General features: G+C 42.4%; 1 protein-coding gene across 3 annotated transcripts; it reads right to left on the reverse strand.

Moving 5' to 3' along the window:
• Window positions 1-3,989: 3,989 nt before the first annotated feature.
• RBM17 (RNA binding motif protein 17) lies at window positions 3,990-17,102 on the reverse strand. Of its 3 annotated transcripts, XM_064656568.1 has the most exons (13): window positions 17,026-17,066; window positions 16,206-16,268; window positions 14,871-15,011; window positions 13,580-13,696; window positions 12,542-12,708; window positions 10,609-10,706; window positions 10,007-10,063; window positions 8,184-8,325; window positions 6,659-6,810; window positions 6,072-6,145; window positions 5,666-5,764; window positions 5,277-5,349; window positions 3,990-5,131 (listed from the first exon to the last, which is right to left on the reverse strand). In XM_064656568.1, the coding sequence occupies exons 3-13, from the start codon at window positions 14,991-14,993 to the stop codon at window positions 5,028-5,030; spliced, it is 1,206 nt and encodes a 401-aa protein (XP_064512638.1). In that variant the 5' UTR covers window positions 14,994-15,011; window positions 16,206-16,268; window positions 17,026-17,066; the 3' UTR covers window positions 3,990-5,027. The 3 variants fall into 3 exon arrangements, with proteins under 3 accessions (XP_064512638.1, XP_064512640.1, XP_064512637.1); XM_064656570.1 differs by lacking the exon at window positions 16,206-16,268 and having other exon boundaries at window positions 4,849-5,131; window positions 10,609-10,703; window positions 17,026-17,102; XM_064656567.1 differs by lacking the exon at window positions 16,206-16,268 and having other exon boundaries at window positions 4,849-5,131; window positions 17,026-17,102.
• Between the last annotated feature and the right edge of the window lie 739 nt (window positions 17,103-17,841).

Raw genomic sequence — 17,841 nt, forward strand, 5'->3', positions numbered from 1 at the left:
AAACAGTCAAGGGTCATGTGTCCTGCCAGGAGCTGCCTGACCATCTCCAGCTGGGCTTTGCAAACCCCTTCTACAGCCATAACCAGAAGCCAGTGGTGGTGTGTGAGGATAAACCAAACTGATGGGATGATAAAGGCACTGGGATTGCTCTTTAACTGCCTTGCAGCTTGAATAAAATCACAGCATCACAGGGCAAGAGGGAAGTCCTTTATTAGAAGTCCTGTCTACAGGACACATAAAAAAAAATTCCCAAGCCCAGGCACTAATCTCAAATCCATCTATGAAAAGCCACCTCTCCACAAATCAGCATAGCTGAAAGCCAGATCTCCTGGCTGTATCTTTCCCTGCTCAGCAACAGCAAATTAACAGACAGCACACACTGCCAACACAGTCAACCCCTACTCCTCTTTAAGGACAACTGCCCCATCATCTAAGGCAGGAATTCTCCTAAGGACTCAATCATTACCACACTGTACTGCAGTTACTGGTACAGAAAGTGCTTGTAAGAAACACAGTAAGTCCTCCACGATCACAAGCAGTTCCTGCTTTATTGGGAAAAGGAACAGAGAATTTTAATTCATTTCTACAATTCTGGAGTAGCTAATCCTGAACACTGTTTTTTATGAAGGACAAGAAAATCATTAGTAGCAGCCAGCATGGATTCACTGAGGGGAAGTTGTTCTTGACCAACCTGATAACCTTATAGGATGAAATCACTGGCTTGGCAGACACTGTCACTAATTATCTGGATGATGGGGCAGAGTGTGCCCCCAGCATGCTTGCAGATCACACCAAACTGGGAGGAGTGGCAGATACTCCAGAGGGTCCTGCTGCCACCCAGAGGTGCCTGGAGAGGTTGGGAAGAAGCTGGCAGGAGCATCATGGAGCTCAACCAGAAGGGCCAAGTCCTGCACCTGGGGAGGAACAACCCCAGGCACGAACATGGGATTTGATTTAAAGCAACTCAGGATGATCTGAGTCTTGCTCAGGGCCTCTTGCACCAAGTGCTATAAGGACAAAGTACTCACTCCCTTATTAGACTTCTGCTTGTGGAGCAAGAAAGATCTGAGAGGTTTAAGAACCTCTTTGAAACCTTCCACGTTTGTCCTCCTACCTTTAAGAAAACTATGTGGGGTTAAAATGCTTATTTTCTCCTGCAGACAAGGGTAAAATACCCCGACACACTCAAACCTACCACAGGAGCTTGGTTTCAGATAAACCCCTCCTAAAGCAAGCACCTACCCAGACTGCAGCACACAAATTACAAATCCTCCTGAATTTGCTTTAGAATCTAAAGTTCAAGAGAACTTGCCATTTTCTGTTGTCAAAATAAAAAGCAGCACCACAAGGAATGTGGTTTTTGGCTGCATAGTTGCAAGTACAGGGCAAGAGGGTGTAATCCCAACTCTCAAAACGACCTTTTGCATATTCTTGGGCAAGACACTCCTTGTACCTCCCTCTGTGTTCAAACAGCAAGTTCTTTGGGGCAACAGCTCTCACCTTTCACATAACAGTGGCAAAGCAAGCTTAGATTTTGACAGTAGTGTTAAAAATGTTCCCTGTGAGCTCCAGCTCATCAGATTTTAGTCTGACATGGAGGAGGCAAGTGATAAACCAACAGAAATTCAACTTAGGCTAAGCACATAGTACAATATATCATAACCTGTGTGCTAAATGATGGGCTCTGAAGTAGCTGCTACTGCTCAGAACACCTTGGGGTTGTAACAATTAGGGAAGCAATGAAGTCACTAAATCCCTGCTGTTAAAATAGCAGCCAATGTTCTCAATTAGGAAGAGAACAAGGCAGCAAAGGGTGATGCCACTATGCTCTTAAGACCTCAGCATTGCTAATGCACCAAGCACCTCATTCAGCCCCGGGCTGACACGTCCTACACGTCCCTGTCAGCTTCTTGTTCCCTTCAGGACACTGTCAAACCTCTCCAAGTTGACATCTGATCCAGATTCCCAGAAGCAATGAACAGTTCATACTTAGCCCGAGAGAAGGTGCAGTTATTCAGCACATTATTCAGCACACAGAGTATCACAGCACTTGCAGAGGCACTTAAAACATGGAATTAAAGCTTAACTTTAGTAAATCGTACCTGAAAGACATCCAACGCTTCAGCTGAAATAGAATAACCAATCCTGCAGTGCCAATAAGGCAAATGCTCTTAATGGCCCATCACCCTCTTCATTTCCTGTAAAATCAGAACCTTCTAAGGCACCACACAAAAAGAGGAAACAAAAATCTTATTGCTTAAGACCAGAGTCACCACCAGCATGTACCTTACAGAAAGAGGAGGCTGCACAATTTCCAGAATGCAAAGACAAGCAAGCAAGTAAGCAAAACTTGGTGGCTGCAAAGAACTCCAAATTAAGTGCTGCTGAGCCTTTTGAAAGGGCACTGATGAATCACAGAGGAGAAAAATGGATGTATAAGCAGGGAAAGCTGGAGGTGTTAGATAAAAAGTCATATGAGAAACTACTAGAAATAGAAGTCAGTAACAAGATTCCAGAGGAGCCCAAATTCTCCAGCAGAGAAATAAATTCAGAAGCAAATTTTTCAAGGCATGCAAGATACAGCCATGCCTGAGGAAGTGTGAGCCAACACGATGACGGTGTTGAAGAACAGGGAGAATGTACATTTGCAAAAAAATGCTTCCTGCCAAGGAGATTATCAGTGATGAGACCTGACCAAGCTCAGTCAGTGTGTCTGACCCTTTGCAGGTCTCCACACCTGTGTACCTGTTTGTATTGGCTGTGGTAGCACCCCAAGGCCACCTGGCTCCAGTGCCATGTCTTTGTAAAGCACCCACCACAGAGATGAAACTCAGGTTTGCAGCTCTGCTACCACTTTAGTAGGTTTGCTTGTGATGCTTCAGTGACCCTATTGTACAGAAAAATATCTCATTTATAGCATCAGTCTCCTACACAAAACACTAAATGAACAAACCCTCACCCTTACATTTTCATGGATAAATTTTACCCTTGTCTTCAACCACAAAAAGGATTTTTGGAACAAAATGATTCAAAAGTTGCTGATAAAGTGATTCTTAGCAAATGGAAAACCTCCAAGTTATCAGACTGGAAGCTCAAAAGCTGGTATTAAACAGCAGAACAGCTGGTTAAAGACACAAAAATTAGTGTGTGCACCTCAGGAAATGTTTACAGCCAGTCACCCAAAGGTATTTGCTGAAATAAGAGCCATAAATAAATCACGTTGCTTGAAGCCAAGTTGTATTTCAAGCCAAGTTCAGATCATACTAAATCTGCTATGACTGCTTAATTCTTTACAGCAGCCACTCAAATTATCTGACTCCTATAAGCAAATCTATGCTAATTCATATCAGGCCAATCTCCTCGTTTTACTACAAAGCAGTAAAGGCCTTAAAGTGTTGCTCAAGGTCAAAGAGAAAACTAAGAACAGTAGAATCTCTTACTGTCCCAAGTCCTGTGGTTTTGGTGTTAGTCAGGCCTGTTCCTCACCTCTGTTCATGAGGGTTCCTCGGGGTGGATTAAGGCCTGACTCTGTGGGCAGGCCTTGTGCAGCAAGAGAGCAGAGTAAGGAAGCCAACACACAGTAGGTAAAATACAAGGCTTTTTTTAAAAATTCTGTTTTACAAGCGAGTGTTTGTACAGAGGTTGGTGGAACACAAGCGGACAAAATAAGCCAAACACAAGACCAAGGGTTTGTCATAGAGATCTGCAGCCAAAACTTCCTAAAAGGGCAGCAACTGGAGATATTCACAGCGTTGAACTAAAGGTCTATACACCCTCCCCCCAACACATGAAGGTAACAGGAAGAAGACATCCAGCATCAGCTTTCAAACAGCTAAATTGCCTTCAGAGCTCACAAAAATTTCAGCATCTGCACAATTCTGGGTGCAAGGGGGCAGAGAGACAGCTGCCACCATTGCAGAGCCACCTCTTGCCAACTCTTTGTCACATGCTGTTCCCAAAAGAAAAGCAAACATAAAACCCGAGAGCTATGTAGTATTTTACATTTATTTAAAAATAAAAGAGTTGTAGTGTTTAGCAGTTCAGTTTGTCAACTCTTCAGATTTTCACATGAGAACTTACCTCCATGGCCTCCTACTTTGAAAACTTCCACAGGCACTCAAGAAAAAAAAGAAAAAAAAAAAAAGAGGCCTAAGCCTGATGGTATTTGACCTCAAATATAGAAATATACACAGAGAGAGCAAATGCCAGGTTTGAAATGATTAAACAAAGTTAGTTACCTACGTGTGATGTTGGAGGAAGTGAGAATTTGATACCTAGCCAGATATAGGAACGAGTGTCCCTCAGTTCTACCTACAGCATTTCACTAAGGACCTGTAATCAGTTATGCCTGGGTATTTCTAGCAGACTGCCTGACAGCACAGAGCTCCTGCCAACAGTCCATTAAATTCCTCCCTCCTTCCTTTTAAACATGGATTTTCTTTGGATCTGGGAAGACAGACAAACTCATTCCTTGTTGCTTTAGTCTCCATCCTGGCATAGAAAGTATTGTCCTGGAGTCAGGAGAACAAACTAACTGCCAACTGTCCAATGAGCCCAAATCACTGGTGTGCAGAGATGAGGACTTAGGAGAGCAAGGCTCTAACTCTAGGAGATACCACCAGGGAAGAGAAGCATCACAGCACGTAGTCCTTGTCCAAAGCTTCCCACTTATCGTGGATGCAGCACAGGGACTCCATGATGAAGCACCAGAACAAGGAAAGCAGGAATACAGACAAAGCATCTCCTCAGCAGAGGGTTTTCAAAAGAACAAAGTCATCTGAAAGCGCAACAAACCCCAGGATCCCCAGAGCAATAAGCAGAAATGTGCCAGTCAAAACCACACAGATGTGAATCTTTCAAAGGGCTTTATATTACAAAAAAACATAGGTCACAACGAATGTGAAAAATCCATTCAATGAGGCTTGTTTCCAGTTTGCTGGGAAAGCTACTTTTCTCTTCTTCATTCCCAGCCTACTGCTGAAAACGTGATTGCCAAAACAGTGACACCTCGAGCCAGATTTTTAAAATCAAACTTGCTCCGCCAGATCCAGCACTCTGAACTTGTCCAGGTTGTAGAAACAAGCCTTCACGACTCTGCCTCCAAAATACCTTCCATTTAGATCCACAACAGCTGGAATTGAAACCAAGAGCACATCAGCAAGCAGCAATTCAATAAAGTAAACATCTCTTTAACTAAACAGTCCAATAAGTGAGACTGTTTAATCTCTCTACAAAAGGTAACTCTGAGGGTCACAGGACACAATTTAGGATCCCACCTTTGATGGCAGATTCAACCCGTTCAAACTCTAAAAATATTCTTACAGCTTCATCATCAGGGGCACCAGGGATCTGAAACAAAACAAAAGCCCCAAACCAGAAGTGATTAGAACAATAGTAAGCCCACTGTTTTAAAGTGCTGTTCTTCACTAAAGTAGTGAAGGGAACAAAATAAAAAGGTTCCAAAATTACAGTACCCCGAGATTTTTGCCCAGATTCTGACATCGAAAGTTTGTATCTTACAGTATGGAAAATCCAGAATCCCAACACAATGAAGCACCCTGAAAGATCTTTTATCTATGTCCCTTCTCTTAGGCAGTAACACACCAGTTGTGAGGGACAAGGGCCCAGTTTTACTTTCAGAGCAGCCAAAAAGATCCTCTCTTACCTCAAAGATGACACATTTCCCAACCTTGCCATATTTCTCGCATTCCTCCTTCGTTTCAGCTTCAAGATCTTCATCCACCTCCCCAGCACCCACCATGTTCTGAAAGTTAAAAGAATAAACCCAAGTCACTGGGTGGAGTCACTGGTGTAGATAAATTAGAGATGCCCTGTGAACTGTGACCATGGATGCTTTAAAAGCTCAAGAGCCACAGGAGGAGAGAGGGGAACTGCACAATTTAAAGCAGTGTTAATTTGAAATACTTATCTCAGGAATACACATATTTTCTCCAGAACACAAAGCACCACATCTGTGCAGGCCAGAACCTCTGAACTATGCAGAGTCTTGTAAGAGGAACATAAGTTTTAACATTTCAACATCAACACATGTTCTCTGGCTCCCAACTTACCCTTAGTAAGACCACTTTAGTTGGGCATTTCAGTATCTCGGTCAATGGGTTGGAATCTGCTTTCTTGCCCGTTTCTGTTACAAAGACAGAACAGTGAATCGTGGGTAAGATAAGATTAAAGCTCAGTTGGGGACTTTTATCAGAATCTTATTGATTGAAAAATGGAATAAAAGCCACAAAATGTAGTTTCATATTGTAGGGGAACAGTTATTCACAACTTGTAGCTACTTGGAAGGACAATAAGCAGAAAAATCAATTCTAGTTATGTGAATTAAGTTAGAATACTGACAATATACTGACAACGTACTGCTTCTTTGGGGGAAACAATTCCTAAGTTCAGAATTTCATCAGATTCCCTAAGAACTAAAAATCAGCTCTCCTGACTTCCAACACTTGTGCTCAGGCAGAGGTGCTGTGGGCAGGGTCAGCTAAAAAAACGTATACAGGACTTTACAAGATAAAGAAGATAATTTCCACAAGAACGAATATGAGCCATTCTTCCAACTCCAGTATTTTCTCCAAGGACAGATGGTAAAAAAAAATCCAGGAGCTTCATTTCTCCTAGGCTTGTTGTAGGACACAATTACCTTTCTCTGTAGACTCGCCAACGATGATCTTGCCACCCCTCTTGCTCGTTTTCTCTACTGACAGTGCTGTGCTGAGCCCCTGTTCATGCTTTCCCAGCCCCTGGCCCTCTCTGAAACCATACTTCTGCATGATTTTGTGAGCTACTGTCCCCCTGCAAAGAGAAAAAACATCAGTTAGTAAAGGTTTTTTCCACAAAACATTAGCACTGCATTACTCCCGAGTGCTCAAATATTCTACCTCCTAAAATCTCCTTACACAGAGACAGAAAACACAAGAGCTTCTACAATTTACAACCTACTATCTATTAGTTCCAAGTTGGTGTAAGCTCCAGAGGACAAGACCTTACTAGCCCTTCCTACAACAAATCTGGATATCCTCAGTATTAATTTAAACATGTCTAATTTTTCTGAATTTTCCAGAGCATCTTGAGGCAGCAACGTCCCCAGCTATTTAAAGGTACATTTTCGTAACTACCTTACAAAAAGCACCTCCACTGACAGGTTTTGAAATTCCCAATGAAGGAATAGTTGGAATCAAAACATATCTACAGGTGTCAACATTTCTTTGGTGACCACAGCTTGACAGGTCCAGACGCAAAAAACATGTCATGGTGTACTAGTTTAAACCACAGTAAATATTCTGTGCTCAGTCACCCCCATTTTATCAATGGGCAAACAAGATAATAGAGGAAATGCAGGATCAGTGACTACATGGTTATTTCCTAAGCATAGTACCTGAAACACACATTAAAAAAGGCCAAGAAGTCTGGCTGTGTAATGCTGAAAGATTAAAACACTAAGTCATTGAATAAACAGACAATTGTGTGGTCAGGTTAGGTCAGATTTTTAGCCCTTCCTTCAGTAAAGTGAAGGTCCCAGGGTACTGCTAACTAGAGGTGGTAATGACAAACAAACTGGTCCAACAGTACCAAGTTTGGTTATCCTTTTTTTGGACAATTAGAAGAAAAACAAACTCAAAACTGAGGTCTCTAAGCTGTTTTTAACTATAGATTCATCTTCACTTTGTTGCCACAGTAGGAACACAAGCCTTACACACAAGGCAGAAAAGTAAATGGGCAGGTTTGCAGCCACAGCTGATACATTCAGGCAAACATGCTCTGAATTTCTGAACAAACAAAGCAGAGCTGAAATGATTTGCCCACTGGTATGTAGCAAATTTAAGACAAAGCTGAATAAGAAATCTAGAGGAACTAACATACCACCTGTGTTTTCCTGTATACTCCATTAACTTGGCTTGTACAGGCCATAAACATTTTAAACTGGAATCTGGCTTCAGAACTCACTAAAAACACAGCCTGGAGTGCAACCACCTCAGATGTGTTTCCCTCAATCCAGTTAATCCACTGTTTTCTTCTGTATCCTGCCAGTTTGGACTCTCTGCACTCAGAGTAACCACATACATACATGGGCTGTGTTCTTCTCCACTGACAAACTATTTTAGCTTTTGGTTTCCACCACCTTCCAATGCCTTTTTCCACAAAATGTGCAGCAGTCAGTCATTTACCCCATGTTAGCAAGGAAGGAGTTGCTGGGTCCTGTGGGGGAACGAGGCCTCTCTGGCTCATCATACACTGGAGGAGGAATTGCTGCTTTGGAAGATGGTGCCCGAGGTCTGGACTCCTCTTCATATGGGAATGATGCTACAGCTGAAGAAAAAAACCAATTTGCTTTTTCAATAAAATCCCAACAAACTATGAATAAAAGCCTTCCACATAAATCCAAATCAGAAGAATGTTTCCTTTGCATGTGCAGTTTTAACATCCTGTCACCTCTCTCTCACTCTCAGAAACAAGATTTGAGTTATTCTGGATCTTCCTATGGATATAGATACCCACAACTCTAAAATGTATTTATTAAACTCTCATTAAATGGAGAAAAAAAGCATTAAGAGGCCACCTGGACTACAGTGAGTTTATCCAGGCAGAGGCCAAGCAAAACTGAGAAGGTCCATTCATGAGGAACAGAATTACAACAAAACTGGATCAACGTACACAGCTCCAGGCCCAAAGACTGTGAGTAAAAATACACTTTACATTTACACAGAAGAGAAACCAGTCTATCAAAAAGAATGAATGCAACTCATCTCACTGAGAATTTCTGAACTGCAACTCTTCCTGGCGTATGGAGATATACCTGGATATCTCAGTCATACTGGTTAGATTGCTAAACTACCTTCCACTGACAAGTCTAATGGAAAAATGTAAAAAAAACAGGTTACAGAACACCAAAGAAAATATGCAGAAACACTTTTGAAAAGTCTTTTGGACTTCTATGAGACTGACTTCATTTTAGAATATTTTCTTGGGAACGAGTTCTTGGATCTTATTAAATAAAAGGTCAGATGTGAAGTTTGGGGATGTCATATGAGGAAAAGAAATCCTATTTGAGCAGCAAATGGATTGGACTTTTGGATTTCTGCTACAGCAATATTTTCTCTTGTTTTTCCAGCCTAGATTTAAGCATCAAGTAAGAAGCTGTACAAAGGTTTCCTTGTGGGATCATGTCACATTTTAAAAGCTCTCCCCCTCAGGATATTTGTACCATTTCCAGCCTACATTTACTTTTCACTCAATTGCTCTTAATTATTTACTCAAAACATTCTCTTTCTGTTTTTAATGTTTACACATGTCAAATGCCTTCACTATTATATTACTCACTTAAGCTTTGGGTTTTTTTTTTTACATTCCAGTCTTCTCATAAATAAACTGAGGACTCCCAAAGGAAAGTTTGTGCGCCTAGGATTCTTTTTTTCTTATTATTTTTTAGACAACATACTGCTAATTATTTTAATTTTAAAGTACACAACAGTTAGGCATGGGGATAAAAAAAAGGGAATGGTTTTGTTCCTATGGCAAGATGATGCCACCTCGTGGACAACTGTGATCTTCACTGAAGGAAAAATCAGAGCACACACATCTCTCCAGCTGAACTGTACCCCTGAAAAACTTACAAAATTTTGTCTGTAGTGCATAATCCCTTCAGAAAAGATACTCACAAAGTACTTCCTAAAGCAAAGGGCAACAGAAAAATTCCCTCTCCACGCTGTGGAGGCTTCTAGTCTACCCAGAGAAGTAACTGAACATGGTTATAACACCTCACTGCGCCAAACCACTTCTCCAGCAACACAGAAAGAGTCCTTCAGAACAGAGATGTGAAGCACAGCAGCATCACAGGTTCCCCACAGCTTCCCCCCATCAACAAAGAACTAGTACAAGTCCTGCTGCCACAAAGAATCCTCTGGGAAAGGCAGGAAGACTCAACTGAATAGCATGCTGAGTGAGAAATAAACACTGCTGGGTTGAGAGAGGAGGATTTTGTAGTACTCACGTTCTTTGTCCTTCTCAACCAGAGAAGTGGGTGGTGCAATGGCAGCTCCTCCCATACCTATGAGCAAAAAGGAAGGCAACAAATTTGGATGACATCACAACAGACATGAATTATTGACTGTAACTTTGCTGCTGAAAGAGAATAAAGCTTAATTTTGTTTATGCAAGACATATTTCACCACCCTGATCCACATCATCTGACTGGCTCTGAGGGCACTGAAGTAACAAAAGCAGGAATGATGAGCTGAAAACTCAACAGTGATTCTCGTAGCCTGATTTTATCTCCTGGCTCACTCCTTTCCTGGAACCTACACCATGCAGAAACTTAACAAGTATCTCCAAACTAAGGTAAAAAGAGGTCTTTTCACAAATAATCTAGCTGCCACCTGCCTCCAAGGAAGAAAAAAAATCAGTTTTCTGCATTACAACAGTAATGCTGTAACAAAATGCCAGGTTTATTCTAAAGGCTCAGAAACAACTGTGGACTCATCTGAGGAAAAGAAACACAGAATCCATGAAACAGGAATGATATTGTGCATTCTCCCCACCCCTCTTTTTCCTCCTCCCCTGCCTCCCCATCAAAACCACAAGCAGTTCCCTTACTCCTTTTCCGTCTCTCCCTTTCATAATCTTCATCTTCATCAGAATCTGGATCTGGTCTTCTGGAAAACCCACTGGCTTCATGTCTGTCTTTACGTCTTCTAGGAGACACAGTAAGTTAGGATAAGAAACCATCAAAGTTAACTCTGTGCCTTAATTTATGATCCCACCTTTGCAGTGTGAATTATTCTGCCCCACTCCAACTGGCATTTTACCATGTTTCCCATGAAGGTGCAAGTAAACACCTCTATTATTTGTTTCTCTGCTTTTATCCTCATGGGGCATTTTTTAGTAAAACATAAGATGGATCTAAAGCAAGATTGTTTTCCACTTACAAGTCAGCCAGGAAGAATGTATGGAAAGGAGGAAGCACCTGAATAAATCTAGTTCAAAGAGAGTAGAGTTAACTGAATGACTACAGACATTAATTAATCACCCTGCTCTGGACAGAATCCCTTATAAATTCTCCACCACAGGCTATACAGAGTCATATCATTTACTCAATTAAAAAAATCATCATGCCTAAACATCCTTGGCAATTAAAGTAAGATTCAGGCATAACTTCTAACATTAAGTGAGGAATTCTTCAAGAATTGTTTGCACTTCAACTGTTATCTAATGTGACCATGAAATCACTCATTTTAATACTTCTGAAGAAAAAGGAAAAGTATTTTTTCCCAAAAGTTAAGAGCATAGCTTGCTGCATAAATCAGATCTCACTCCTAGCACAGCCATCAGAACTGTGCTACAAGATGCTAAAAACAGCTATACTGTGGAACCACACACAATTTCTGGATCTCTACCCTGTGAATGCAAAACAAATGTACAGCCTGTTGTCCCAAAGCAACATCTGATGCAGGTTTGGCTGAGATTGCTTCCCCAATTTGAAGTCAGAATGCATTATGCATTTTTCACTTCCTTTCTCTAATGTTATGTATAAAGACTCTTGGCCCACACACAAGTACAAACACGACTACAGAGCAATCAGTGCTGAAGCTGTGGGAATGACATCCCAGATTTCTGAGGTCTTACATGCCAATGGGATAGAGCCTTAGGCTTCCTCCTCCATCAGAACAATGATCACATAACAAAGAGAAGACAGAGAAGTCCAAATGACTAGAAATATTAATTTCCACAATCTAAACAGGGCAACAGATCCATAATTCCACCAACTTTGTACTGTGACGAAGACGGTTTATTAATTTCACTTAAATTAAGCAAAGATAATCTTCTGCCTGAAGATATTTTACCACTTATTTCAATCAGACACTGAATCTGCATTCAACTTCCTTAATATGATTAGAAAGATTTCTTACTGCAGGGAAAGGGTATTAAGGTAATTAAAGATAAGTATATTTTTTTTTGTGCAGAGACAAAAGAGTAATAAACACATAATTAACTTACTTAAACTGAATGCAGAGTATCAAAAAAAGGAAATACAACTATGACTCTCAAAAACTCTGCTAATTACATCTTTAAAACTGAAAGCATTCCTGAATCAGTTTGTAGTATTTAGGAGCAGAAAGGATTTTTTATCATTGAGTGTTGAAAGGTTTTCTGCATTCTGGTTACAGTGACATCTAATACTATAAAATACCTGCAAGGTCAAAGTCTGACAATGATGCATGAAGCACCCAAATATTGCTGCTATTATTGAAACAAAGTAAATTTAGAACACAGAAATGTCAAGTTTAGAAACCTGACATGTACCTTTCAGCCAGAGGCTGCAAACTTGATAATTCTCATAATTTTTGCACTGTTAGGTGACTTCAGCAAGAGAATTAAAACATTAATAAAAGCACTGCACTTGTTTCCACAAGCACAGTGTTCTTCACTAAACCTTTCAGAATTTCCCTGAAATCGTTTGGAGGGATAAAGCTAAACAAACTGATGTGTCTGAGTGTCAATATGCCACGAGTTCACACAAAAGCCTTACTTTTCTCTTTCTTCAATCTCCTTTTGCCTCTCCAGCTCACGCTGCCTCTGTCGTTCCTCTCTCTGGCGTTTCACCACTTTCTCGTAGTCATTTGGGAACATGGGATCATACTCATCTGCCAGAGGAATCAACACATCTCCTGCAGAAAAACCACTAGGGACGGGATCCTTTAAAAAAAAAATAAATGGAAAAAGGAGCTTGTTCAGCTGAGATCTAAAAACAACATCCAGTTGGAAACCAAGAACTAAACACTTCCAATTCCTGACTCCTATAATGGCAGGTAACATCCTGATCCCACTGTGACTAGAAGAAATCTTTGCTTTACTTAAAACTAACGCTCCATCCAGTCTCTCATTACCTCACATGAATCACCCCCTCCCCTTGCCAAACACAAAGCAGCAGCAAATCCTCATGGACAAGAATTTTTCAACCCCCATTAATTCATTATTACAAGCTTTACAGTTTCTTGCCGTTGCAGCCATCTGCCAGGGTCCTCCCACACAATCTCATCAGGCTTTTTCATCAGCTGCTATATGATACCAGGAGAGGTACACAGGCTGTTCTCCTCTCATCTGAAAGAACTGTTTCAGAACTATCACCTTTGAAAAAGCTTCAGGGAGAAAGTTTCTCTACATTCCTCACCATGAGAAATCCATTTTAAAAGGTTAGGTGGCTTTTCTTTTATTTTTCAGTTGATTGTTTTACAGGTCCAGTTCTAGTGCAATCACAATTAGTCATTATTTACCTGACCAAATTGGTGTCTTGCCAAGTACTTTGAAGCTGTCCAGAAGAAATACTCCAGGAACACTGTTTTATAACTGCACATTAACCTTGGTAATTCCATGCTGTACCACATGGAAGTCTGTATTAAATTGAAATGCTCATTAACTAAAGAACTCTGAGCAGAAGACGACATTTTCAGAAAACAATCACTTCTCTGACCACTAGGAATGATGATGAAAAAGTAAAAATAGAGACTGCAGTCAAAGAATTCCATTTCCAAAACATTTGCTAACTTTTTAGCTGCCTTGGTCTTACCTTTAAGCCAGCTGCTACATGAGGTGGCGTGTCCACGATCTGCCTCTCATCAGATGAGTTCCCTCGTTTCAGGTCAATCACTGGAGCAAGGACTGTGCTTTGTTTTGTTCTCTGACTCTGCAAAAAAAACCACCAAAACACAAAATGTCTAAAAAAGATAAAACAGTTTTCTAAAAAGCAGCTTGATATACTTTGCAGTGGTAGGTGAGTGGTCCCAGGTTCAGACTAGAACCAGAAACACACACTAAAAATTCAGACCACCCCTTCAGATGAGTTTAAACTGAGTCAGGTTGTCAAGAAGTGATTCAGTTTTATTCCAAAAATCTACTGTTCTTCACATTTATCATCTGATAACATCTATTAATCTATTCTGAACTCTGAGTTTTCTAATCCTATTCTATTCTTCCACTAGTCTATGGATATCCTGTACATCAGTTACATGGACAAAGAATATAACTGATACAGTAGTCATTGGGATTTTATTCATGCACTTTGTTCCAATTATCAGCTAAATCCTGCCCTCAATTTCACCAGCATAAATCAGGAGTAATTCCAGTGAAAAAATGCTGTGCCTACTTAAGTATTTGGCTACTACTTTTTTAATTAAGTAATCCCACTACAGAACCTACACACCACAAAGAACACAGTGTCCTGCCTCAACCAAAATATCAACACTGTTCAAAGAAAAAGGGTGAAATACTGCAGCAATAAAAAGAGAAAATGGTTCTGCCAGAGTTTAAACTCAAGGAATTTGCTTGTACTCCTCCTTCTCATGTACACTGGAAATACTTGCTGTAAAAATTTCTAGTGCAGGATGACTTGCACTTTAGCACTGAAAGCCTTTTAAAAAGCAGCATAAACTGATGCAAACATGTAAATATCTGATGCAAAATGCCAAGAATGACCAATAGCCAGTAGTGACAACTATCAATCACAGCATGACCCTTATTTACTTTTAGAACAAAGAAAAAAGCTTAATCTCACTATCTTTGACAGTTAAATCTGAAGATCAGCTTTTGGCTCTGTTCATTAAAAGCTCTGAGGTTTGCAGCACATACATCAGCTCTTCATTCAGTTTTAATTTTGCAAGAAACCCTCTAACAGACTTCAAGAAACACACATCTCACCTTTTCCCCTGCTCAGTTTTGCTGGGTTCCTTGCTACAAACTCACAGACAAATCCCAGCAAAATTACCCCAAGTTGGTATTCTAAGGTCACAAACACAATGCACTGATCAATAATATGCAACAATCATAAATAACAATAAATCAAAACCACAAAGGGACTATACCTTTGCTTGTGTGAGAGCTGCTTTCTTCACCTGCAGCTGAGACTGCAGCAGTTTGAAATTCTTGGACCAGCCTTCTGTTTTAGAGTCGCTGGTCTCAACTCCCAAGTCATCGTAAAGTGACATTTTCTCTTCAACTTAAAACTGAAAGACAAAAGGAAAAAAACTCCAGATGACACTACAAACCTACTTCCAGGTTATTTGCTATTAATTTACATATGTTGGTACACCATATTTTCACATATTTTTTTTTTGAAGCCAGGGAAAATTTAAAGTAGCAACATTTTTCTGGCTGGTAGCAAATAGTCATAACTGCATTAAAAAGTAAGAGTTTGAAAGGTAATGAAAACTGCTCAAGCATTAACAAGTGCTGGAAACTTCCCAAAATTATGTTTGTACCATTGGATATCAATCATTTGAGGCTTTGAAGGAGTTATACAGCAAACACTGGTTCACAAAGAAATTCAACATTATGCATCACATGGGCCTCAAGACTTCTGAATCAAACACAAATTATTATTTCTGCTGACCTTAAAAAACTGTCCACACAAACATGCAACCACTGCAATCAGCTTCCTAAATTTCACTATCTTTTGCATCATAAAGGAGCATGCTTTTTATACTAAACAGACTTGCCAGAGTAGTATTAACTAATAATTTCTACAACATTGAAAGGCTTCTCAAACACAGAGAATTCACACACACACATATATAAAAAAAAATCAGGCAGGTAACATCAAGAACATGACATGAAATATATCATTTTGTCTGATATTGCATCTGACATGGATGGAAGAAGAGAAATCTGAATGTCACGTGAGGTCTGTCACCTGTGGCACAATCTGTAAGATCATTATTTAGCCTCTGAGAGGTCTGGATTGCAGCACCTTCACCACAAAACTTTAACTTCTTAATTTACAAGCATCACAGATTAACATCCTGCATTGAAAGCTTATAAATTCATCAGGAAGATACTGATCCCAGAGAAGTGACAGATACTTGGGAGGGAAACTCCTGACATACAGGAGATGGCTATTGCTGTGGGTTTAACTTATGTGCTAAACCTGTGGAAAAAGTCTCAGAGGCAGCAGACACCGAATAAATTACAATACCAAAACGTGGCAAGCTCAGCACAAATTTTTAAAAAAACAACCACAAAACACAACAATTTAATCCTGCAGTGGAATATGAACAACCAGGCTCAGCACAAAGGAGTTTAGAGCAAGAAAAGCAGGTGGCTGCACTCCCTGGAGGTATTAAATATATGGGCACAGGGAATGAGCCACAGAGGGGGTTACAGGGCACAGGGTGAGCACAGGGCACTGCAGGAGTTCCCACCTGCCACAGGGGAGCAGGATTTAGGGAGCAGGAGTGCTGCTCTTCTAGGGGAGACAGGATGCACTGCGGGGGGATCACAAAATCAATTAGGCTGGAAAAAAACCTCTGGGATCATCAAGTCCAACCTGTGACTGACCCCCACCGTGTCACCCAGCCCAGAGCACTGAGTGCCATGTCCAGTTGTTCCTTAAACACCTCCAGGGATGGGGACTCCACTACCTCCCTGGGCAGCCTATTCCAGTGTTTAATCACTCTTTCCGTGAAAAAATTTCCTCCGAATGTTCAGTCTAAACCTCCCCTGATGCAGCTTGAGGCTTTGTTCTCTCATCCTGTCCCTTGTTCCCTGGGAGCAGAGCCCGACCCCCACCTGGCTCCACCCTCCTGTCAGGGAGTTGCAGAGAGCGAGAAGGTCCCTCCTGACCCTCCTTTTCTCCAGGCTGAGCCCCCCCCCAGCCCCCTCAGCCGCTCCTGCTGCTCCAGACCCTTCCCCAGCTCCGTTCTCTTCTATGGACAATGATGGATGGATGGGGGCAGGGTGCAGTCATCGCGGGGAAGCGACAAAGGAGCTGCACCCAGGCTAAAAGAAAGGTTGGGCTGCGATCTCTGTGGTGTCCAGCCCTCTACGGACACAGGGGCCGAGGCGGGGGGGGCAGGCCCTGACCGCCCCCCCCGCTCCACACAGGCCCGGACCCCTCCCAGGAGTCGCTGAGCGGGGTACATCCGCCCTCCTCCTGCCGCGCCCTGCCTCTCCACACCCTGCGGACTCCGGTGCCGCCTCCCCACCGCCCAGGCCGAAGCCAAGCCCGGACCCGCCGCTCACCCGTCCCGGCACCGCCGCCGCCATGAGCCGGCGCTGAGGCCGCCGGGAAGGGCCGTCCCGCGCCTGCGCACTGCGCCCCGCGCCGCCGCCGCGCTGCCGCCCCCTGGCGGCGGGAGGAGGGAGCGGCACCGATTACCTGCCTGCACACACCCGCCGTCCCAGTATGAACCAGTGCGGGACACTCCGTCCCACTATGAACCTGTACGGGACACTCCGTCCCAGTATGAACCAGTACGGGACACTCCGTCCCAGTATGAACCAGTACGGGACACTCCGTCCCAGTATGAACCGGTACGGGACACTCCCTCCCACTATGAACCTATACGGGACACTCCGTCCCAGTATGAACCTGTACGGGACACTCCGTCCAGTATGAACCAGTACGGGACACTCTGTCCCACTATGAACCAGTATAAGGCACTTCGTCCAGTATGAACCAGTGCGGGACACTCCGTCCCAGTATGAACCTGTACGGGACACTCCGCCCACTATGAACCTGTACGGGACACTCCGTCCCACTATGAACCAGTATAGGGCACTTCGTCCAGCATGAACCAGTACGGGACACTCCGTCCCGCTATGAACCAGTGCGGGACACTCCGTCCAGTATGAACCAGTGCGGGACACTCCTTCCCTGCATGAACCAGTACAGGGCACTCCTTCCCTGCATGAACCAGTACAGGGCACTCCGTCCAGTATGAACCAGTACAGGGCACTCCTTCCCTGCATGAACCAGTATGGGGCACCTCGTCCCAGTATGAACCAGTACGGGACACTCCATCCCAGTATGGACCAGAATGGGACCCTCCATCCAGT

Source organism: Pseudopipra pipra, chromosome 5 (genome assembly GCF_036250125.1).
Source record: "Pseudopipra pipra isolate bDixPip1 chromosome 5, bDixPip1.hap1, whole genome shotgun sequence".
NCBI classification, from domain to species: Eukaryota; Metazoa; Chordata; class Aves; order Passeriformes; family Pipridae; genus Pseudopipra; species Pseudopipra pipra.